The sequence below is a fragment of the Rhinoraja longicauda genome, chromosome 1 (assembly GCF_053455715.1).
Source record: "Rhinoraja longicauda isolate Sanriku21f chromosome 1, sRhiLon1.1, whole genome shotgun sequence".
In the NCBI taxonomy this organism is placed as follows: domain Eukaryota; kingdom Metazoa; phylum Chordata; class Chondrichthyes; order Rajiformes; family Arhynchobatidae; genus Rhinoraja; species Rhinoraja longicauda.
The window spans coordinates 57,148,968-57,174,143 of record NC_135953.1 but is presented as its reverse complement, the minus strand read 5'-3'; the positions used below and the strand labels follow the sequence as shown (position 1 = coordinate 57,174,143).

Here is a 25,176-nt window from a genome sequence, read left to right as displayed (position 1 = left end):
TGACCCCCTTTTTTAATAGTAAATCCTAATCATCACTTATTTTCCAAGTAACCTAGAATTTAGGAATTACTGGTTTAAAAACACGTACATGTTTTTTCTATAATAAGGATTAACGTGCTAGTGTTATGAATGTTGGAGACACAGGATGAAATAGTAATGATGATGATGATAATGTGACCTGAAAATATCAACACCACTTAATTAACAAGTTAAAAGAACACAAGCAATATTTTTATTTTGTTTATGTCTATATAAGCCCCATGTAACTAAACATAATATTAAGTTATATCACCTCTGAATATTATTTTCGCTTACTATATCTAACAGACATGAAATATTTTTAATGATCATTTTCTCAATATATCATATTAGTTATGCTAATACAGGTCCACCACCGATTTTCCGGCACCCTTGGTTCCAGAGCTTTGCCGGACCAACAGATGTCACATAATAATAATACAATACACCTCTAACTGACTAATTATACTCCTCCCATGTCTCCAAGCACCATGGACTGCTCAAAACTTAAATACAACAAATACTAATTGTAAATTAATTTTATTGCGAAACTTACATTTCTTGCACGGCAGTCCGGATGCCGGTTAATGAATTGCCATCAGAAGTCCCGATGAGGGTTGGATCAGCGGTCGCCCGTGTGGCCGATGTGCCACTTGCCCGGCAGGACTACCAGACCGACCCCCACCAACACCAGATTTACCCACAAAGTCAGCTATGGGAACAGATCTGCCTTCTCCAGCTGGGCAGGAGTTCCAGAGCCACGGCTACAGGGGACGAATTCAACCAGCCGATCGGAAGTCCGGCTGCAGACGTTGGCTATGGAAATGGACCCACCGTCTCCATCCGGGCCGGAGTTCCAGAGCCCCAGCTGCAGAAGCAAATTAGACTCACCGATCGGAAGTCTCAATGAGGTCAAGATTGGCTGCCTCACCTGGTCTGAGCGCTACATTTTCAGGGGGACTTCCAGAGGGGATTTCAAGTGCACTCTCGTAATAATTTTGGCCGGATTAAAGAAAGCAACTGTTGTCGGAAAATCTGTGGTGGACCTGTATGACTTACAGAAAAATTATCTTTTCAATGAATTGTTAACATTTATTAAACTATTGACATTTGTGAAACACATCCAACTTGGAAATGTTAACTTCCTTGTCTTTATTTACAAATTGTTAAATCTAGGCTGGTCAGTAACATTGTGAAGGGGGTTTCAGATTTTTAATTCTTTCTTTGGCTTGATTATGCAGATGAGTTTAAGCGGGCTATATATGTGGCCACAGGCCTCAAACTTTCTTCTCATTTGGTGAACACAATCTTCAAAATCTTTGATGTAGACAAAGATGATCAACTAAGTTACAAGGAATTCATTGGTGTTATGAAAGATCGACTACACAGAGGATTTAGGGTGAGCATAATACAGTTTTATAAAAGATTATTGCTGAATTGCTTTGAAAGCATATTTGCTTATCTATACAGCTTAATAGGTGATAATTGCTCTGGTATTCAATCAAAAGAAAACATATTAGATCTTTAATGCATTGGAAATCAACTGGAATGCTAAGAACGTGTAACTGAAGTAAACAGTAGCACTTCTGGATTAGCCCAGTGTTATCACAAACTTCTATTTAATGTTTAAACTTTCAAGGTAACTTTTATAAGATCTTGTTGTTTTGAGTAACCACTTTAGAAAAATCTTTCATCTATTGAAAATGTGGTCTATTTAAGTGCACCATCCATTGTTTACATACTTATGCATACAAGGGTTCAGTATTGCTCTGGCATTTTTTTATTACCTAGTCTGATAAAGTCACATTATTACAAAACTGATTTATAGCTTCATTTACCTCCTGTTTATAAAATTCAAAACAGTAAGCTAGATATAACATTGTCAATGTAAGATATCTGTAAGACTATTTGAATACAAATGTGTGGTTCCTGCACTAATTGCAGTATATTATAACAAACTCTAATTCTTAAGAACATTTTTTAAATAAAAACCAAATTCCTCCACAGTTTGAAAATTGTGCCTTTTTTACTCCTTTGGGTCATAATTCCAAAGAAGCTAATAAAACTCACTTTCATCTCAACCTTTACAGAGAATTAGCAAGTCCTCTGATAAAACAAAAGCTTCCTCATTCATGTTATTTGTTTTTTCTCCTCTCCACCAATTTCCTTGATTCCCTTTATCCTCCTTTGCAGCAGAGTTTTGAAGTTTCAACAAATTTTAAGAAAAAGAAATGGCTGACAGACTTAGCATTTATTGCACATCAAAAATTACCCTGGAGAAGGTCATGCTGAGCCACCACTGAATCACTAGTCTTTGGTGAAGTTTTTCAGTGGTGTTTTAAGTGGAATGTACCAGGATCATGAAGTAACAGTGGAATATTGCAAGCCCATATTGCGACTGATTTGAAGAGGATTTGCAAAATGTGGTGGTCCTATCCACCTATTGCCCTCTAGAGTACTCGCTGGAGTTCAGAAGGATAAGGGGGGACCTCATTGAAACTTACTGAATAGTGAAAGGCCTGGATAGAGTGAATGTGGAGAGGATGTTTCCACTCTGGGGAGAGCCTAGGACCAAAGGCCATAGCCTCAGAATAAAAGGATGTACCTTTGGAAAGGAGATGAGAGGCAATTTCTTTAGTCAGAATATGATGAATCTGTGGAACCCATTGCCACAGATGGCTGTGGAAACCGTCAATGGATAGTCTTAAGGTGGAGATTGACAGATTATTGATTAGTAACGGTGTCAGGAGCTATGGGGCGAAGGTAGAATGGGGTTGAGATGGGAAAGATTGATCAGCCATGATTGAATGGTGGAGTGGACTTGATGGGGCGAATGGCCTAATTCTGCTCCTAGAACTTTTGAACATGAAGATTAATGCACTCCAAGAAATAAAGTCCTCGCCTGTTCAACTGCTCCTTATAGCCCAAACCCTTGAGTCCTGGTAACATCCTCGTAAATCTCTGTACTTGTTCGTCAGAGGGTGGTGAATCTGTGGAATTCTTTACCACAGAAGGCTGTGGAGGCCAAGTCAGTGGATATATTTAAGCAGAGATAGATAGATTCTTGATTAGTACAGGTGCCAGGGGTTATGGGGAGAAGGCAGAAGAATGCTGCTCCTATCACTTATGATCTTATGATCTTTCCAGCTTAACAAATTTTTCCTTGAACAGGATGACCAAAACTGAACAGAATACTCTAAATGTGGCCTCACTGACGTCCTGTACAACTGTAGCCTACCATCTTCTAAACTCCAAGCTCTGACTGATGAAGTCCAAAAGCCTTCTTGACTACCCTAGCTACCTGTGATACCAATTTCAAGGAAATATGTGCCGGCACTCCTAGATCTTTCTGCTCTATAATACTCTCCCAAAGCGCTGCCATTTACTGTGTAGGTCCTGCCCTGGTTCGACTTCCAAAAATGCAACACCTCGCACTTCTCTGTATTAAACTCCATCAATTATTCCTCAGCCCACCTGCCCAACCGATCAAGACCCTGGCACAATTTTTGACAACCATCTTCGTTATCTACAATACCACCCACTTTAGTGTCGTCTGCAAACTTACTAATCATGCTTTGTACGCTCTCATCCAAATCATTGATATAGAAAACAAACAGCAATGGTCCCAGCACTGAACCAGAGGCATTCCACTAGTCACAGGCCTCCAGTCCAAAAATAAGCCTTCCACCATCATCCTCTGCTTCCATCCAGGAAGCTAATTTTCTATTCAGTCATTGGGTTTCTTTGGATCCCATGCAATCTAACCTTCCATGATCAGCCTACCATGCGGAATCTTGTCCTGAAATCCATATATACATTGCAGCTCTGCCCTCACCAACCTTTTTAGTTATATCTTCAAAAAACTCAGTCAGATTAAATTAGTGAGATACGGTCACCCACGTAAAGAACCGTGCTGACTAACCCTATTGAGCCCTTGCCCATCTAAATGCACGTGTATCTTATCCCTCAGAATACTCTCTAGTAACTTTCCAACCACTGATGTTAGACTCACTAACCTATAGTTCCCAGCCTTTTCCTTGCAGCCCTTCTTAAATAGAGGCACAACATTTACCATCCTCCAACTCTTCTAGCACCTCAGTGTATTTATTGTAGACTTGTAAATCTTAGCCAGGGCACCAGCAATTTCCTCTCTAGCTTTCCACAGTGTCCTCTGATATATCTAATTGTTTCGGACAAAAATGTGTCGCTCCATGTTAGCTCTGTAACTTGCAGGAGAAGATATCATGCGAATGAAACAGACAGCAAGTTCTAGTTAACATTTGAACATCATTAGTTGACAAGTTACTGGAGCTTCTAGATCCTTTTATCTGTGGAGCTGATTAAAACTGGGTTTGAGAAAACAGGAACAGAAATCTGACAGATCATTGTGATGTGGAGATGACAAAAGTAACTACAGAAAAATCCTAAAGTCCGATGTGATGTGGATTAATAAATAAAATGCTGGAAGAATTCAGCGGGTCAAGCAGCATCAGTGAAATTAACAGAATGATCAACATTTTGGTTTGAAACCCAGCATCAGGATTAAGGGTGTAGCAGGAAAATAGTTGTTATATGAAAGTGAGAGGGAAAGATGAGACAGAGGCTGGTAGGATTAGAGATGAGAAACATTTGCTAACATTTGCATTTCTTGACCATGATTCTGTTAACTGAGATGTTTCACTCACTCCAGCTTTCATTTCTGGAAATGGCCAATATTGCCAGCTAAAATGAGACCATAAAGGTGTTACATTTCTTATTTTTGTGATATGTTGTAATGACCCTAATTATGATTGCTGTAATTTGTCAACAGTTGTACCTATTAAAATTTAATTATGACATGTGTACAAGGTGGCATCCGTTGTCTTGGGTGGTTGCAGGTTAATCAAAACCAATACAGAAATACAATAAAGAAAGATACAAATTGCTGGAGTAACTCAGCGGGTCAGGCAACATCTATGGAGAAAATGGATAAGTGATGTTTTGGTTGGCACCCTTCTTCAGACTGAAAGTAGTGGGGGGGGGGGGGGGCGCTGTCATTTTCAAGTTAAGTTGGTTTTGTTTCTAAATCCTAGATCAGATATTTATGGTATCTTGTCTTGTATCTGTTCATTGATGTAGTGAAAAATAAGTCAGTATAGAAAATGTATGATTTTGGGGAACTTTGCTGCCATCTACTGGTTATCAGCATTATTGTTGCATAAAATGAATAGTTATAAATTGTTATGTGTGCAAGCATGTCCATTGCTTACCTGGAAGTCATATTTTTAAATCTTACTACAACTGTTCTGTAGATGTTGAGCGGATATAAGCCTCCACATGAAAAGCTGGAACAAGGGAGCACAGCTTCAGAATAATGGTGGCCTGTTCAAAGCAGAGATTTATTTGCTTGCATGGTTGTAAATCTTTGGAATTTTACCATTCCACAGCACTGTGGAGATTGAACCATTCAATGCATTCAAGACTGAGACGGACAGATTTTTGGCCTATTGGGAAGTTTATGGTTATGGAGATCTGGCCAGCCATGGTCTCATTGAAACGAAGAGCAGGCTCAAGGTGCAATATGGCCTATCCTTCAAATTAATAATTTATTCTAATGCAAATGAGGCCCAGGAATTGCTTTATGCTCCACTTTGGGGCAAGCAAGTAAGTGGCCTACGAGATGAATTGTCCATTAAGGCAAAGGGTGAGGAGGTAGTAGTGCCAGGTACACTCACAATTTTGTCCACACATTTCCCTCTTAGTTGAAAGGTTGAGGAGAACTTGACCATATATTCTTTCAATGTAGTACTGAAGAACATTTGATTTGTGCAAGGGGCAATCATCAAATGGTTTGCTAATCAGAGGTTGTATCAACCTGATTTAGAGACTCCATTGCACTGAGGAGTATAGCAGGATTTTTGTGCCTAATCAAAACTAGATCTCATGATATTTCACCGCGATGCTGTTATTGGACATTACAATGTGCTAAATGACTTGAGGCATTTTGGAAAGATGTGAGAAGATGCTATACAATACAATAGGTGCAGGAGTAGGCCATTCAGTCCTTCGAGCCAGCACCGCCATTCAATGCGATCATGGCTGATCACTCTCAATCAGTACCCCGTTCCTGCCTTCTCCCCATACCCCCTCACTCCGCTATCCTTAAGAGCTCTATCCAGCTCTCTCTTGAAAGCATCCAACGAACTGGCCTCCACTGCCTTCTGAGGCAGAGAATTCCACACCTTCACCATTCTCTGACTGAAAAAGTTCTTCCTCATCTCCGTTCTAAATGGCCTACCCCTTATTCTTAAACTGTGGCCCCTTGTTCTGGACTCCCCCAACATTGGGAACATGTTTCCTGCCTCTAATGTGTCCAATCCCCTAATTATCTTATATGTTTCAATAAGATCCCCCCTCATCCTTCTAAATTCCAGTCTATACAAGCCTAATTGCTCCAGCCTTTCAACATACGACAGTCCCGCCATTCCGGGAATTAACCTAGTGAACCTACGCTGCACGGCCTCAATAGCAAGAATATCCTTCCTCAAATTTGGAGACCAAAACTGCACACAGTACTCGAGGTGCGGTCTCACCAGGGCCCGGTACAACTGTAGAAGGACCTCTTTGCTCCTATACTCAACTCCTCTTGTTACGAAGGCCAACATTCCATTGGCTTTCTTCACTGCCTGCTGTACCTGCATGCTTCCTTTCAGTGACTGATGCACTAGGACACCCAGATCTCTTTGAACATCCCCTCTTCCTAACTTGACACCATTCAGATAATAATCTGCCTTTCTATTCTTACTTCCAAAGTGAATAACCTCACACTTATCTACATTAAACTGCATCTGCCATGTATCCGCCCACTCACACAACCTGTCCAAATCACCCTGCAGCCTTATTGCATCTCCCTCACAATTCACACTACTCCCCAGCTTAGTATCATCTGCAAATTTGCTAATGGTACTTTTAATCCCATTTTATCCCATTATACATGTGTAAGCTTCTCATTTGTAATGAAAATCATATTCCTTTCCATCAACAACGAATTAATTCAAGCCTAGTGCTCTTCACATGTTGTAGAATATTGAATATGGAACTGTTGTATATCTTTTTCTCAAATGCAGAAAGGAAAAAATAGTATTAAATCTTATTGCTATTCTTTGCTTCAGCTGCACTTTGTAGTAAGCTAAATTAGTGTTTTATTTATTCATACTTGTATTACTTATGCGTTACATGATCCATGTTGCCAAAGGAATACATATATCCTAAATGTATTTATTACAAAGAAGGAGAAACCTAAAGCTATGTCAGTGGTTAAAATAGGATGCTTTCTATTGTAACATTTCTTGTACGATGCATATCTACTATCTTTCTGAATCTATCTCGGTCTGAAGAAGGTTCTCAACCCAAAACGTCACCCATCCCTTTTCTCCAGAGATGCTACCTGTCCCGCTGAGTTACTCCACCATTTTGTGTCTAACTACCTTTATATTAATCTTATGTAATACATAAATGTATCTGTCTTCAGTGGCCAATGGCCTTCTTTTATTAAAAATGCATAGCTGGCTTATAACATAAAACTTTGAATGATACAAAAACGGGGAATTATAGACCAGTTAGCCTTGCATCGGTAGTGGGGAAGATGCTTGAGTCAATTGTTAAAGATGTTATAACAGCGCATTTGGAAAGCAGTGACAGTGTTGGTCAAAATCAGCATGGATTTATGAAGGAGAAATCATGCTTGACTAATCTGGAATTTTATTAGGATGCAACAAGAAGAATGGATAAGGAAGAGCCAGTGGATGTGGTGTATCTGGACTTTCAAAAAGCCTTTGACAAGGTCCCACACAAGAGATAAGAGTGCAAAATTAGAGCACATGGTATTGGGGATAGGGTATTGACAGATAGAGAACTGGTTGGTAGACAGGAAGCAAAGAGTAAGAATTAACGGGTCCTTTTCAGAATGGCAGGCAGTGACTAGCGGGGTGCCACAAGGCTCGGTGCTGGGACCCCAGTTATTTACAATATGTATTAACGATTTAGATGAGGGAATTAAATGTGACATCTCCAAGTTTGCGGATGACACAAAGCTGGGTGGCAGTGTGAGCTGCGATGAGGATACTATGAGGCTGCAGGGTGACTTGGATAGGTTGGGTGAGTGGGCAGAGGCATGGCAGATGCTGTATTATGTGGATAAATGTGAGGTTATCCATTTTGGTGGCAAGAACAGAAGGCAGATTATAGACAATAGGTGCAGGAGTAGGCCATTCGGCCCTTCGAGCCAGCACCGCCATTCAACGTGATCATGGCTGATCATTTACAATCAGTACCCTGTTCCTGCCTTCTCCCCATACCCCCTGACTCCGCTATCTTTAAGAGCTCTATTGAGAGTTAGATTTAGCTCTATGGGCTAAAGGAATCAAGGAATATGGGGAGAAAGCAGGAACGGGATGCTGATTTTAGATGATCAGCCATGATCATATTGAGTGGCGGTGCTGGCTCGAAGGGCCGAATGGCCTACTCCTACACCTATTTTTCTCTGCTTCTAACTTGAAAACTGCTAATTTCAATTCTCATCAGCAATTTACCATTGAATGTACAACACCGTGGAAATGCAGCCAACATATTACTCTCCTCATGGTTACAGTAATTTCAATTAACTGACAATTTCAAAGAATTTGTGATTGCAAAATGCCAGTTTAAACTACTGAAAACTTCCTAAATAATATGATATAATGTCTGTCCTTCATATGATAGCCTGTCAGCTAAACTGCTCACAGCAATTTGTCTTGTTCCTCAGAAGGCCCCTGTTGCATTTTGCACAGTTAGTTAAATTGCAGGGACTGCTAATCTATCTTCAAATTAGATGGTTATTTTGCATAGAGTGATGTCTCTCAAACTGTAAAGTAACAAAAGACATGTTTAATCGTTTTTAGTGGTGTTGATTGAAGAAAGAATGTTATCCAGGTCTCCTTGCACATTTGACTATTAGGATCTTAAATAGCTGATGTGGAAGACTATTATGATTACATGGTTGCAAGACAAAAAAAATTGAGGATGCTGGAAATTTAAAATTTAAAAATGCAAAAAATATTGAATAAGTCAGCATCGCTGGACAGAGAAATAGAGCTAATACTTTAGGTTGAAAATGTTTCATCTGAATCCATTTTATCCTCTGATTCCCACAGTAATGAAGGATTGCCCTGTGCTCCACATCTAAATCTTGTGGAAAAGTTACCTGCAGCTTAATAATTTATTATTTTTAATTTGGTACCTTAGCTGCATAAGTAGTTAAAAATCCTCTATGATATATAAACCATTTAAAAATGTTTGTATGCATGCAAAACATTGTAATGGAATATCTACAAGTTATAAAATGATCAGATAGAATCTGTAATTTGCAAGCACCACCATTGAGAACAAAATGAAAATGCCCAACACTTTTCTAGTTAGCTCAGTAACTATTTAGTTTATGTGCATCTAAAAAATTGTAATGTAATTAAATAAATTATTCAGGGTATAATATTAAAATAGTATTGCACAGGGCAGGCCGTTCAGCCCATAATGTCGAACATGGTGCCAAGTTAAATTAATCTCCTCTGCACATGATCCATATCATTCCGTAGACACATAATGCTGGAGTAGCTCAACGGGTCAGGCAGCATCTCTGGAGAGAAAGAATGGGTGAAGTTTTGGGTTGGGACCCTGATATCCATATCACTCCCTGCATATCCTCGAGCCTATCCAAAAATCGCTTAAATGCCTATCATGTTCCACCAGGGGGCGCCACATGATGGCTGCCTCGCCTACAGTCTGACTGTCCTTTTCGAGCTCTTTTTGTTATTTTTGGTAAGTTTTAAAAGTTTGTGTAAATGTTCTCTGGTTTGTTTTATGTGGGGGGTGGGGGAGGGGGTCGGGGGAAACTTTTTTTTTCAATCTCTTACCTTGCTGGAGATACGATTGCTCTCCGGATCGCATCTCTGGTTGCTCTGCGACCTAACCGTGAAGCTGGAGACCTTGCCTGGGATTGACCTTGAGCCCCCGCGGGGCGCAGACTTACCGTCTGAGCGTGCGATCCCTTGCCTGGGATCGACGCTCCAACCGCGGCCTGCGGACTTTAACATCGCAGAGCTCGCAGTCTCGGGTTGAGACCGGTCGGGAGCTCCAAAAACCACACGAGGTTCAATAGACCCAACCCGGGGTCCGATCGCCTAGCACGGGGGAGCTGAAATTCCCCCCCCCCCCCACCGATGCAGGAGCTGGATCGCACCGACAAGGAAAGTCCGCCGCATGCTATTGGGAAGTCAAGATCATTCCATCAACGGAAGGTTAGAGGCCCCAGATCGCTGGAGGATAAAGAATGGACAGATTGAACTTTTTTTCGCCTTCCATCACAGTGAGGAATGTGGAGGAGTCACCGTGATGTTTGTTCCTGTTAAAATGTATTTTGTGTGTCTTGTTAAGAGACATGTCTTGTTGCTTTTTATTGTTATGACTGTATGGCAAATGATGTTCCTTGTATGTTGCAAAACATACTTGATAATAAAGTATTATTGTGATTGTGATTGATTGCGATCATATCCACCTACATCACCATCCCTGGCAGCGCATTCCAGGCTCTCACCACCCTCTGTATGTAAATAAAAATACCTGCCTACACAACTCCTTTAAAGTTTTCCCCCTCACCTTAAAAGATATGCCCTGCAGTCTTTAACATGTCCACCCTGGGGAAAGATGGTTCTATCTACCTGTCTGTCTGACTGTTAGATATTTTGAAATACTTTTGAAAACTTTCCCTTGAGCAAGCCTATCTTATTGTATGGCATTTTTCTATCTTACATTTTCACTGAAAATCAGACGGCAACGTCTGTCAGCCTCACATACACAGTTAATTGCAAAAACCAGGAAGCTGCCAACCAGTGTGGTGTGGCCTGCCGTACGTTATTTTTTCATTAATGCCTCTCCCAGAGACTTAGCATTCAAACTTATAAAAGGTGAGAAGTGGTGTTACTTCATCACCAGATACACTGATTTACTGGCCCTGCACCCAGACTCTCGGCAGCAGGCAACATTGTAATAGTCTCTTAACCTTAGAAAATGGTAGAAATCCTGAGAAAGAATGAATGGCAACTACTGTTTGTCATTAATCGCACAATCTGAGGAAATAATAAGGTATTACATACAATAGATATGCACAATACATAAGGAAATAATTATTTTGTTTTAAAATCAAGTATTTTGTAAAGTTCTTTAATGGGTGATTTAATAATAATGAAATTCAACCATTATAGTTGTATAATTGATACTGTGTTACTTTTGTGAAGCTTCCTTCAGTGTAATATTGTATTTACAATGCAAAAACAAATCATGGTTCCAGGAAATCTGAAATAAAAATGTTAAATACTGTAAATACCCAGCCATACAGCGATTAACCAAAACATTATGACCACTGACAGGTGAAGTGAATAACATTGATTATCATGTTACAATGCACCTGTCAAGGGGTGGTATAAATTAGGCAGCAAGTGAACAGTCAGTTCTTGAAGTTGATGTGTTGGATGCAGGAGAAATGGGCAGGAATAAAGACCTGAGCGACTTTGACAAGGGCCAAATTATTATGGCCAGACGGCTGGGTCAGAGCATTTCTGAAACGGCAAGGCTTGTGGGGTGCTCCCGGTCAGCAGTGATGAGTACCTACCGACAGTGGTCCGAGGAGGGACAAACGACAAACCGGCGACAGGGTGTTGGGCTCCCAAGACTCATCGATACGCGAGGGCATCAAAGGCTATCCCGTCTTGTCCGAACCGACAGAAGGTCTACTGCGGCACAAGTCACAGAAAATTTTAATGATGGTCACGAGAGGAATGTGTCACAATACATGTTGCATCACATCCTGCTGCTAAGGGGCTGCACACGGAGGACCAACGGCATATTAAGCAGATGGTCATAATGTTTTGGCTCATCAAGTATGTAGAATTTATCATTCATATTTTGGCTGATTGGTGTATGTAAAGAGAAACATTTTCATTGCAGTTATTTTATAAAGCATAGTAAGTAAACTGAGTTTAAGTTTTGATTTGAAATAATGATATAAAAGATTTCCGTAAGTGTCAGCAAACTAAAATGATAAGACCCTACATTAATTTCCAAGCTTGCAGATCATTACTAGACTAATATTTGCTGCTAGAACATCGCCTTAGCTAAAATGTATCTAACAATTTGGAATTTTTTTAATTCTTTAAAGCCATAAGCTAAAAAATATTTAATATTACCATCTCTTCGTCTTTCTTGCCTTTCATCCAACAGGGCTACAAATCGACACAAGGATACCGCAGTTTTAAAGTCTGCCTAAAAAAGGAGTTTGTCCGCAGATAAGTATGTAGAATTTATCATTCTTTTTTTTCTTAAAGGAATGTTTATAAAAAAAAGTAGTGATTTCCTTTAGACTTTTAGTTAAAATATATAATTCCATTCTGCCTTTTCAATTAAAAGTTTATGACTACAATTGTCTTGAGTAATCTCTCAATGGGACATGTTCTTTAATTTGTTGGAATATATGTTGGTTTAGATAAGATTTTTCAAATTGTGGCAAGTAGCTGCATTTATGGCTTGGAAGGACAATCTGAGATACAGGTGGTGCAAGAATCAAGAGCTTTTTATATTTCACAAAATGCTGGAGTCACTCAGCAGGTCAGGCAGCATCTCTGGAGAGAAGGAATGGGTGACGTCTCGGGTCGAGTCCCTTCTTCAGACTGATGTCAGGGGAGGGGGCGGGACAAAGATTTCAAGAGAGAGCTTTCAAGAGAGCTAGATAGAGCTCTTAAAGATAGCAGAGTCAGGGTGTATGGGGAGAAGGCAGGAACGGGGTACTGATTGTGAATAATCAGCCATGATCACATTGAATGGTGGTGCTGGGACGAAGGACCGAATGGCCTACTCCTGCACCTATTGTCCATAACTAGCTTTATTTCCCTATTTAGAAATAAATCAATATTTTAGCTAAAAAAAGGACAAAAGTCCAGGGTCTGAAGAAGGGTCCGGACCCGAAACGTCACATGTCCATGTTCTCCAAAGATGCTGCTTGACCTGTTGAGTTACTCCAGCACTTTGTGTCCTTTTTTGTAAATCAGCTTTCGCAGTTTCTTATTTCTAATATTTTCGTTACATAATTATAAATAAACTAATTGTAAGATTGATGATATCACACAGTAATTTTACAATTATTTTATCCACGATTACGGTGTTTTGGAAACATAATATCAGGCAATGTAACTAAAACATTGATTGTTTAATTCCAAACAGGAAAATACAGTTTTAATTCACCTGGAACAGGACAAAAATTGCACACATTTTCAAATTATTTTCCTTGAGTTTTTGCTCAAAGGATTTGGGTATCAACAAGCACAAAGACTATGATGAATCTGTACAATTGCTTAATATATTAAACCTTTGATTCTACATGCTGGTGGAACAGAATATATATTGGCTGACAGATGTAACTCTGTCAGATTGTCGCTTGACTAATCTATGGGATAGCTGTCCCAATTTATCAAGAAATTCCCAGATGCTAGTGAGGAGGACTCTGCAGGGACTGAGCTACATATACTTTTGTCTTGTCTCAAACCTGAGCCTTGGTAACTTCTTAATATAATTCTCTGGTGATTTTAGAAACCGTAAGAGTAACCAGATTCCTATGGGTCTGGAGTAGCGTGCAGGTCTGATCAGCAAAGAATTGCGGATTTCTTATGGGATCTTAAAAAAACAGCTGTTTTTTGACAGATGTTTTATGGTGTGGATACCATTTCTGAAACTTGCTTTTATTTTATTTGCAGGCTAGCAAATTGCATTTAGTTTCATGCAACTGATAATTAATTTATCAAGACAAAATATTTTTTTGTTAAACTGTTGATATGTATAACTATTTAAAATTATTAAAAAAACATTTTTTCTGGATGTGGCAGTACAATTGGCTGTTTTTAAGTCAATCTTTAGGAAAAAAATATACATTTAAAATCTTCCAAAATATGTACATTAATCTCTGCAAACTGAACCTGTGGATGATTATTAATTTTTCTTTAACAATATATATTCTTTATTTGTGGGTGGAGGGGCAGGTAGGGTGGAGGAACCAGGGAGCTTGCAGTAGGACTTGACAAGTTGGAAGAGTGGGCAAAGAAGTGGCAGATGGAATACATTGTAGCAAATTATGCAGTCATGCAATTTGGTAGTAGAAATAAAGGCGTAGACTATTTTCTAAATGGGGAGAGAATTCAGAAATCGTAGACGCAAAGGGACTTGGGAGTGCAGGAGTAAGATTCCCAAAAGGTTAATTTGCAGTTTAAATTGGTAGTAAGGAAGACAACTGCAATGTCAGCATTCACTTAGAGAGGGCTAGAATATGCAGAGATGTAATGCTGAGGCTGTATAAATAGGGTGCTGGTTAGACCGCATTTGGAGTATTGTGAATATTTTTGGGTCCCCATATCTGAGGAGGGATGCATTGCCTTTAGAGAGGATCCAGAGAAGGTTTACGAGAATGATCTTGGGAATGATTGGGTTAACATAAGATGAGTGTTTGATAGGTCTGGGACTGTACTCGCTGGAGTTTAGAAGGATGAGGAGGGATCTCATTGAAACTTACCGAGTATTGAGTGGACGTTGAGAGGATGTTTCCATGAGTGGGAGCGTCTAGGACCAGAGGGCGCAGCTTCAGAACAAAAGAACATACCTTTAGAAAGGAGATAAGGAGGAATTTCTTTAGATGGAGGGTGGTGAATCTGTGGAATTCGTTGCCACAGGCAGCTATGGATATTTTTAAAGCGCAGATTGATAGTTTCTTGATTAGTAAGGGTATCAAAGGTTACAGAGAGAAGACAGGAGGTTGGGGTTGAAAAGGAACAATAGATCAGCCATGATTGAACAGTGGAGTAGACTCGATTGCCTGAATGGCCTAATTCCACTCCTATAACTTAAGAACTTATGAACGCTTGTGAACCTCAAGATATGTAGACTGATTTCTAGGTATTATTTCTCAAAGACACAATTTGAACTTGTACGGCAGCTTTAGCAGTGTATTGTCAGTGAGGGATTTCATGTTTCATTATTAAACAAAATTTGACAGAAGATATTAGAACAGTGCTAAATATTGGTCTCAAGAACAAAGTGTGGAGGGAAATGGAGGGAACGAAGGAATCCACTGTGTAAAACCTGACAACAAAAGGAACAATGGTGGAGCAATCGGAATTGGGAATAAAGCTAGAATTGTGGGAACACAGAGATCTCAAAGTACTGAAGAGCTGGCAGAGATGATACAGATAAGGATGAGTCGTGGATTTTGAATGTGGATGAGTATTTAAAAAATGTTGTGTTGCTAGCTTAGAAGGTTACCAAAGTGAATGGCTATTAGTAATAGTTCAAATTTATGGAGGGTGAACTATGAGTGCCTGGCTAGGAGAGCATTAGAATGGTTAAACCTAAAGGTAACAAACACTTACTAATTTTCTTTCCTCGCCATCTCACACAGGTGTTCAAACGGCTGGTAGTAAAAATGATTGCAAATGTGTACATAAAAAGAAGGTAATACCGGAAACAACTGAGAAGACAATATAAAGCATGTTTCTTTTAATGGTGTTAAATGTCCCAGAAAACCCATACTCAAGGTTGAATGATACTTGGCAATCTATGCAAAGAAGCCTAATTACCCTTATACCCCTATTTGAACTGTACAATTATTTGGAAAATTTGACTGCATTGCGGCTATTCAATGCACTGCTCAAATAGATCAATGGTTTTATTTTAAATGCTTAAGTATGAGTTAAAATTACAAGCATGTGTGATCACAAACCTTTGTTATGTATTATGCTGGTGCTTTAGTGTTGCTGATGTGTAGAATATAAATTAAGTAGACAAAGATAGAAGTTGAGTAGAAAAATATTTAATATGAATGAGCAAGATATAATATATCATTGAACACTGATTTTATAGATGGCATAAAATGTCATTAAAAATATAACAACAAAGTAGTCTGAGCATTAATCATAAAATGTATTTTGTTATGTTGATGAAAAACCTAGGCTAGTTAATTTCTAGAGCGTGAACGATATTCAAAATCTAAATTATTTGGAATTTAATTTGTAAGGAAAAAAAGCATGGGTGTTTTCAAAGGGAATCCAGAAAATTTGCACGAGAGAACGTTTTTGTTAAGAGCTGGAAAAATGTTTATACGTAACATAAACATTGGTATAGACCTCCTTGGCCAACTGGTCTGTATTGTTATGGTTGATTCTGTGTGGTATATATAAACAAATCTGGCATGTACACATTAGTTTAAATAGGAACATTGCACATATCTGAAGAAAGCCTGTTAATACAACATTGTCATTATTACTTGTAAAATGATTGTATTGTCACCTAAGCTAAGCAAACTTTTTTCCCTGAAATTAAGTTGTATTTATTTTTGACCTATTTATTGTATCACAATTTATTTATATTCTTTCTATCAGTTTTTCAAACTGTATAATTAAGCAGCATCCACGTATGTTTATAAAATTAAACTGAGTTGCTACTGTTACCAGTTACAATTAGTTTCAGCGATTTAAAAGCAGTTGAACAAACGTAAATAGTGATGCCTAAGAGAGAGATTACAATTATTTAGTACTTTATTTTCAAAAGTCAGCACTGGGTTTGGTCATGTGCGAAATGTCTATTTCAATGACAATAAAGTTATCAAGAACAATTGTTTTAATGGATTTCCAAATGTTATTTTGACTTTGAAAGTTAGTAAACACGGAGGAGAAATTTTGGATGCATGGCATACTGAAATTTACCAAGTATTATAAATTACCATTCACAGCAATATTCACAATTTTGATATTAGAAAAACACAAAAATGGGGAAACCTGTCAGGCCATACAAAAAACTACTGTGACATTAACTCTTAACAAGACTCCACATAATTTTCAAATAACTAAAGCAATACTGAGAATGCTGGAAATATGCTATAAAACAAAATACTGAAAATACTCCCTATTATCTGCGGAGAAAGGAACAAAAGTGAACATATTAGGTCTTAAGGGCAGCATAGTGACGCGGCAGTAAAGTTGCTGCCTTACAGTGCTGTAGACCCAGGTTTGATCCTGGTGCTGTCTGTATGGAGTTTGTATGTTCTCCCCGTGACCTGTGAGTTTTTTCCAAGAAGCTCCGGTTTCCTCCCACACTCCAAAGGCGTACAGGTTTGTGGGTTAATTTGCTTGGTATAAATGTAAATTGTCCCTAGTGTGTGTGTGAAAAATCCGGAGTTGGAGTCCCTGAGGCAGTTTGTCGTTGTCTCCCACTTCGTTTTGGCAGCTCCTGCGACGGCGCTGGTGCCAAACTGTAACGGCTCTGCTGTTCCTTTGGATCGATCAGTGACGTGGAGAAGGGGGACGTGCTGCATGGGCAACAGCCTGTCCTTCATATGACATCGCCCAAGCTTGCATCCGACCACACATCACTGCAAACACTCTAGCCTAGGTGTGGAGCAAGCAGCCAACTGATGCATCACCCCTGGTCAGCCATGACCAAGGGGGGCCTAAGATGAAGAAGTGTGTGGGATAATAATGTGCTGGTCAGCGCGGACTTGGTGGGCCAAAGGGCCTATTTCCGCGATGTATCTCTAAACTAGCAACATTATATATACAAACTGCTTATTATACAAAGGTTACAAGGTATTTGACTTCCTTATTATCAAATCTAGTAGGCTGGGAGGTTCACGTGCACCTCTTCTATCCTTATCTATTTCATCCGGTGTTCCCAATGTTGGCTCCTGTACATCGGCAAGTCCTAGCATAGACTTGGCGACTGTTTCGCTAAACATTTGCACATGGTCTGCTAAGACCTACTGGATCTCCCGTTACTAACCATTTTAACTCCCATTTCCATACTGACCTTTCTGTCCTAGGCCACCTCCATTGCCAGAGTGAAGCCACACACTAACAGGAGGAACAACACCTCGTATTCCGCTTGGACAGCTTACAACCCAACGATATGAACATTGAATTCTCCCATTTTAGGTAACCTCCAACAATCCCCCTCCCCCTCCCCTTTTTCCTCCAGACCTGCCCTCTTCTCCCCCCTCCCTTCGCCTGTGCCTCACCTGGACTCCCACCTATTTCTCCCCACTTCCTACATTCCTTCCTCTGGCTTCACAATTGGGAACTCCTCAACCTGTCTCACACCTGCTTTTATCTCTGGCCTTTGTTCCAACCATATCGATTAAAATCCCCCTTTGCCTGTGTGCACCTATTACCTGGCATGCTTTCTCCTGCCTCTCCTCTATGTTTTCTTTCCCCCCCACCCTCCCCCATAATCAGTCTGAAGAAGGCCCCCAGCTCAGAATGTCACCTATCCATGTGCTCCGGAGATGCTGCTTGACCGGCTTACTCCAGCACGTTGTGTCCTTTCAGGCTGGGATAAAGCATGTACTTGGTTGTTTATTTTAAATATGCAGCTCTTTAAATATCAAAGTCGCCTGTTTGTCTGTGTATGAAGACAAATTTACTGAGGCAGTGAATTGTATGATATAAACAAACACTTTAATAACAATGAAAGATAAATGAAGTACTACATTTACAAAACTTGCTCAAATAACCTTTCATTTGTAATTTAATTGATTTGGAGTATTTGAGAAGTTTATTTTGGAGAGTGACTAGAATTTTATTTTTTTTCAGTTGAACAATTGTTTCTTTTTAGTTCCAATAGGACTTTATTGTTATTGCTGAAACTATTGTTTATTTGTCAAGGCACCTTCATGTGTATACATATTATAGAGACACCAAAAGAAATTTGGCAACTGGAATAGAATTGAGTTTTTGATAAGCAATGCATGTGACTGCTGCACCAATAGAATTTCGAGCCCAGAAACATTATAAGGCATTGTTAGCAAATCTGCTAACTGGTAAAGCAATAGAACAGTTGGAAGATTAAAAAATAATAATTTAACGGAAAAACTTTAAGTGTTCCACTTGATTTATTAAAATTGCCAATAATGTTCCACTTGACAAAAAAGTACCATGAATTTTAGATTTTTTAGATTTAGAGATACAGCGCAGAAACAGGCCCTTCGGCCCACCGGGTCTGCGCCGCCCAGCGATCCCCGCACATTAACACTATCCTATACCCACTACGGACAATTTTTACATTTACCAAGCCAATTAACCTACGTACCTGTACGTCTTTGGAGTGTGGGAGGAAACCGAAGACCTCGGAGAAAACCCACGCAGGTCACGGGGAGAACGTACAAACTCCGTACAGACGGCGCCCGTAGTCAGGATCGAACCTGTCTCCGGCGCTGCATTCGCTGTAAGGCAGCAACTCTACCGCTGCGCCACCGTGCCGTCTGAAGAAAGGCCACAACAACTAATGAATAGCATATTAAAAAAAGTAGATATTGAGGAGACTCATGGAGCTTCAAAAAAGCTGCAAAATATGACAATTATAAGACAATGAAAAGAGAATGAAAAATGTACAGCTTTCAAATTATGCAATTGTACATTCAGAAAATAAATGATTGTCAGCAATGATGACCCACCTTCACAAAAAATAGATGTCATTTTTAGAAATGCAATTACTGGCAGGCATGTGTATTTACATCCTCAGGAAATGAAGATCATATCAGTGATGAGGATATGCCAAAATTAAATCAAAAGTATAAAATAATCGCACTAAAGTATGTCAAAACTCAAAGACGAGATAGACTTTCAAGGAAGTAGAAAAGAGTATCACAAATACAAAAGTATAAATTAGGAGCGGGGTAGTTCATTTGGCCCCTTGAGCCCGCTACACCATTTAGTAAATTCACAACTGATCTAATTTTAGCCTTAATTTTGTATTCCCATCTTTCACTCCATTGCCCATCAAGAATCTATCTCTAAAAAAGGATACAAAGTGCTGCAGTAACTCAACAGGTCAGACAGCATATCTCCAGGAAAGATTCCCGATCTGAAAAGTCAACTATACATATTTACCAGAGATGCTGCCTGACCCACTGAGTTACTCCACCACTTTGTGCCCTTTTTTCCCAGTTCCTTGTTTCTACTAAGAATCTATTTATGTTTGGCCTTAAAATATTCAAATTATACTTCCATTGCCACAACAGTAAGTTTCAAATTCTCTCAACCTGATCTGGAAAAGCAAGGGCTCAACCTGTAACATCAACAATTCATTTTCCCCCACTGATGCTGCTCGACTCACTGAGTTATCCATCAGTTTTCATTTTCAACAGATTTCAGCTTCTGCAGTCACTTGCGTCTGAAAGACTCACACGTGCAAGGAAAAATTTATCCTCATTGCCATTTTAAATGGATGATCCTTGTTTTTCTTAAGTGTAGGTGTGGTCGGTGGGCCGAAGGGCCTGTTTCCTCTAATGGCCTCTATCTCTAATGTCTAGTATCATCCCAGGTTCTAACTTCTCCAGCATAAGGTAACATCCCCTTCGCATCTAACCTGTCAAGATGGCTTAGGATCTTGTGATTCAATCAAGTACTCTCTCATACTTCTAAACTTAAGCAGATGTAAGCTTTAGCCTGTTCAATCATTCCTTGTAAAATAACTTGCTCATTCCAGTATCAGTCTAGTTCACCTTAACTGCTCCCAAGATGAGACCTCACTGATGTAATATATAACCAAAACAAAATGTCTCCAACTTTTGTATTCAATTTCCCTGGCAATAAACAATACATTTCTGCTAGCTTTTCTAATTACTTGCTGTATTCTAATTATTTGCAAATCATGAAGAAAGATCACCAGATTACTCTGCAATTCAGAGCTCTGCAATTGTCCATAATTTAAGTCTTTATATTTTTGTGAAAAATGGCCAATTTCACTTTTTTTCCCATTACATTCAATTTCCCAGATCCTAGCCCACTCATTCCACCAATGTAAAATCCCTCTGGAGCATCCTTATGTCCGTTACTCTCCTACTTACCTCTGTGTCATTACTAAATTGACTAACCATTGCATTGGTTCCTCAAAACACATGTAAATTGATGAAACCTTGCCATTAATCCCTGTGGCAAAGCACTTGCTACATTCTGCCAACCAGAAAAGCTCATATTTATGCCATTGTTTCTTGTTGGTTAGTTAAACTTGCACCCATAGCAAGATGTTATCTCCTACACCATAAGAATTTATTTTCTGCGATAACCTTTGATGTGGTCCTGAAAGGAGAATTTAGGGGGCTAGGAAGAGAGTTAAAAAAAAGGACTTCCAAAGCAATAATCTCAGGCTTACTGCCTGTGCCACGCGATAGTGAGAATAGGAATGGAGTGAGGTGGAGGATAAATACGTGGCTGAGGGACTGGTGCAGGGAGCAGGGATTCAAGTTTCTGGATCATTGGGACCTCTTCTGGGGGAAGTATGACCTGTACAAAAAGGATGGGTTGCATCTGAACCTGAGGGGAACCAATATCCTGGCGGGGAGATTTGCTAAGGTAATTGCGGAGACTTTAAACTAGTACGGTTGGGGGGAGGGACTCAAACACAGATAGCTAATAGGCAGTGTGTGAGGCAGGAGGCAGAAAAGGGAAACACTCAGATCCAATATGTAGGAGAGAAAGAAGTGAAAAGAAATAAACTGAGAATAAGAAATGATGGGTCCTTTAAATGTGTATATTTTAATGCTAGGAGCATTGTAAGAAAGGTGGATGAGCTTAGAGCCTGGATTGACATCTGGAAGTATGATGTTGTGGCGATCAGTGAAACATGGTTGCAGGAGGGTTGCGATTAGCAATTAAATATTCCAGGATTTCATTGTTTCAGATGTGATAGAATCGGAGGGGCAAGAGGTGGGGGTGTTGCATTGCTTGTCAGGGAGGATATCACAGCAGTGCTTTGGCAGGACAGACTAGAAGGCTCGATTAGGGAGGCTGTTTGGGTGGAACTCAGAAATGAGAAAGGTTTAGCAACACTTATAGGGGTGTATTATAGACTGCTAAATAGGGAACGAGAATTGGAAGAGCAAATATGTAAGGAGATAGCAGATATTAGTAGTAAGCACAGAGTAGTGATTGTGGGTGATTTCAATTTTCCCTACATAGACTGGGAATCACATTCTGTTAAACGGCTGGATGGTTTGGAGTTTGTAAAATGTGTGCAGGATAGTTTTTTGCAGCAATATGTAGAGGTACCTACCAGAGAAGGGGCAGTGTTGGACCTCCTGTTGGGAAATGAGACGGGTCAGGTGACAGAGGTATGTGTTGAGGAGCACTTTGGGTCTAGTGATCACAATGCCATTAGTTTCAATATAATTATGGAGAAGGTCAAATCTGGACCAAGGGTTGAGATTTTGGATTGGAGAAAGGCTCATTTTGAGGAGATGAGAAAGGATTTAAAAGGAGTGAAATGGGACATTTTGTTTTATGAGAAGGATATAATAGAGAAATGGAGGATATTTAAAGGTGAAATTTTGAGAGTACAGAGTCTTTATGTCCCTGTTCGGTGGAAAGGAAAGAATAATAATTTGAAAGAGCCGTGGTTTTCCAGGGAAATTGGACACGGTTCGGAAAAAGAGGGAGATATACAATAAATATAAGCGGCAGAGAGTAAATGAGGTTCTTGAGGAATATAAAGAATGTAAAAGGAATCTTAAGAAGGAAATTAGAAAAGCGAAAAAAAGATATGAGGTTGCTTTGGCAAGTAATGTAAAAGTAAACCCCAAAGGGTTCTACAGATATGTCAATAGCAAAAGGATAGCGAGGGATAAAATTGGTCCATTAGAGAGTCAGAGTGGACAGCTATGTGCTGAGCCGGAAGAAATGGGGGAGATATTAAACAATTTCTTTCCTTCGGTATTCACCGAGGAGAAGGATATTGAATTAAGTGAGGTAAGCGAAACAAGTAGAGTAGTGATGGAAATTATGAGGATTAAAGAAGAGGAGGTACGGACACTTTTGAAAAATATAAAAGTGGATAAGTCTCCAGGTCCTGATAGGATATTCCCTAGGACATTGAAGGAAGTTAGTGCATAAATAGCAGGGGCTATGACGGAAATATTTCAAACGTCATTAGAAACGGGGATGGTGCCGGAAGATTGGCGCATTGCGCATGTTGTGCCTTTGTTTAAAAAAGGTTCTAAAAGTAAACCTAGCAATTATAGACCTGTTAGTTTGACGTCTGGTGGTAAAATTAATGGAAAAGATACTTAGGGACAATATATATAATTATATGGATAAACAAGGCCTGATTAGAAACAGTCAACATGGATTTGTGCCTGGAAGGTCATGTTTGACTAATCTTCTTGAATTTTGTGAAGAGGTTACCAGGGAAATTGATAAGGGCAAGGCTGTGGATGTTGTCTATATGGACTTCAGTAAGGCATTTGACAAGGTTCCACATGGTAGGTTGATTAAGAAGGTTAAATCGTTGGGTATTAATAGTGAGGTTGCAAGATGGATGCAACAATGGCTGAATGGGAGATACCAGAGGGTAATGGTTGACAACCGTATGTCAGGTTGGAGGCCAGTGTCTAGTGAAGTACCCCAAGGATCTGTGTTGGGTCCACTGTTGTTTGTCATTTGTTGGCATTCATAGCAAGAGGATTTGAGTTTAGGAGCAGGGAGGTTCTGCTGCAGTTGTACAGGGCCTTGGTGAGACCGCACCTGGAGTATTGTGTGCAGTTTTGGTCTCCTAACCTGAGGAAAGACGTTCTTGCCTTAGAGGGAGTACAGAGAAGGTTCACCAGATTGATCCCTGGGATGGCGGGACTTACATATGAGGAAAGACTGGATAGACTGGGCTTGTACTCGCTGGAATTTAGAAGACTGAGGGGGGATCTTATAGAAACATATAAAATTCTTAAGGGGTTGGAGAGGCTAGATGCGGGAAGATTGTTCCCGATGTTGGGGGAGTCCAGAACCAGGGGTCACAGCTTAAGGATAAGGGGGAAGTCTTTTAGGACCGAGATGAGAAAACATTTCTTCACACAGAGAGTGGTGAGTCTGTGGAATTCTCTGCCACAGAAGGTAGTTGAGGCCAGTTCATTGGCTATATTTAAGAGGGAGTTAGATGTGGCCCTTTTTGCTAAAGGGATCAGGGGGTATGGAGAGAAGGCAGGTACAGGCTACTGAGCTGAATGATCAGCCATGATCATATTGAATGGCGGTGCAGGCTCGAAGGGCCGAATGGCCTACTCCTGCACCTATTTTCTATGTTTCTATGTTTCTATTTACATTAATGATCTGGATGATGGTGTGGCAAATTGGATTAGTAAATATGCAGATGATACTAAGATAGGTGGTGTAGTTAATAATGAAGTAGAGTTTCAAAGTCTGCAGAGAGACTTGGGCCTTTTGGAAGGGTGGGCTGAAAGATGGCAGATGGAGTTTAATGCTGATAAGTGTGAGGTGCTGCATTTTGGTAGGACAAATCAAAATAGGACGTACAGGGTAAATGGTAGGGATTTGAGGAATGCAGTGGAACAGAGGGATCTGGGAATAACTGTGCATTGTTCCCTGAAGGTGGAATCTCATGTGGATAGGGTGGTGAAGAAGGCGTTTGGTATGCTTGCCTTTATAAATCAGAGCATCGAATATAGAAGTTGGGATGTAATGTTAAAATTGTACAGGGCATTGGTGAGGCCGAATCTGGAGTATGGTGTGCAGTTTTGGTTGCCAAATTATAGGAAGGATGTCGACAAAATGGAGAGGGTACAGAGGAGATTTACTAGAATGTTGCCTGGGTTTCAGCACTTAAGCTACAGAGATAGGTTGAACAGGTTGGGTCTTTATTCTTTGGAGCGTAGAAGGTTGAGGGGGGACTTGATAGAGGTTTTTAAAATTTTAAGAGGGACGGACAGAGTTGACGTGGGTAGGCTTTTCCCCTTGAGAGTGGGGAAGATTCCAACAAGGGGACATAACTTTAGAATTGAGGGACAAAAGTTTAGGGGTAACATGAGGGGTAATTTCTTTACTCAGAGGGTGGTGGCTGTATGGAATGTGCTTCCGGTGGAAGTGGTGGAGGCAGGCTCGATTTTATTATTTAAGAGTAAATTGGATAGGTATATGGATGAGAGGGGATTGGAGGGTTATGGTCTGAGAGCAGGTAGATGAGACTAGGTCAGAGAGAGTGGTCGGCATGGACTGGTAGGGCCGAACGGGCCTGTTTCCGTGCTGTAGTTGTTATATGGTTATATGGTTATATATG

The 25,176-nt window shown here is 40.0% G+C and overlaps 1 protein-coding gene across 8 annotated transcripts in view; it reads left to right on the top strand.

Annotated features, from left to right (window-relative positions):
* Positions 1-16,728, top strand: part of micu3a (mitochondrial calcium uptake 3a) — a 74,676-nt gene extending 57,948 nt beyond the window's left edge. For 7 of the 8 annotated variants that reach the window (XM_078397952.1, XM_078397945.1, XM_078397927.1 and 4 more), the window contains 3 exons: positions 1,260-1,417; positions 12,307-12,375; positions 15,524-16,728. In XM_078397952.1, coding sequence (XP_078254078.1) covers positions 1,260-1,417; positions 12,307-12,375 — 227 coding nt within the window. In that variant the 3' untranslated portion in view covers positions 15,524-16,728. The remainder of the gene's footprint in view (positions 1-1,259; positions 1,418-12,306; positions 12,376-15,523) is intronic. The other variant, XM_078397960.1, reaches the window with a different exon arrangement.
* The last annotated feature ends 8,448 nt before the right edge of the window (positions 16,729-25,176 follow it).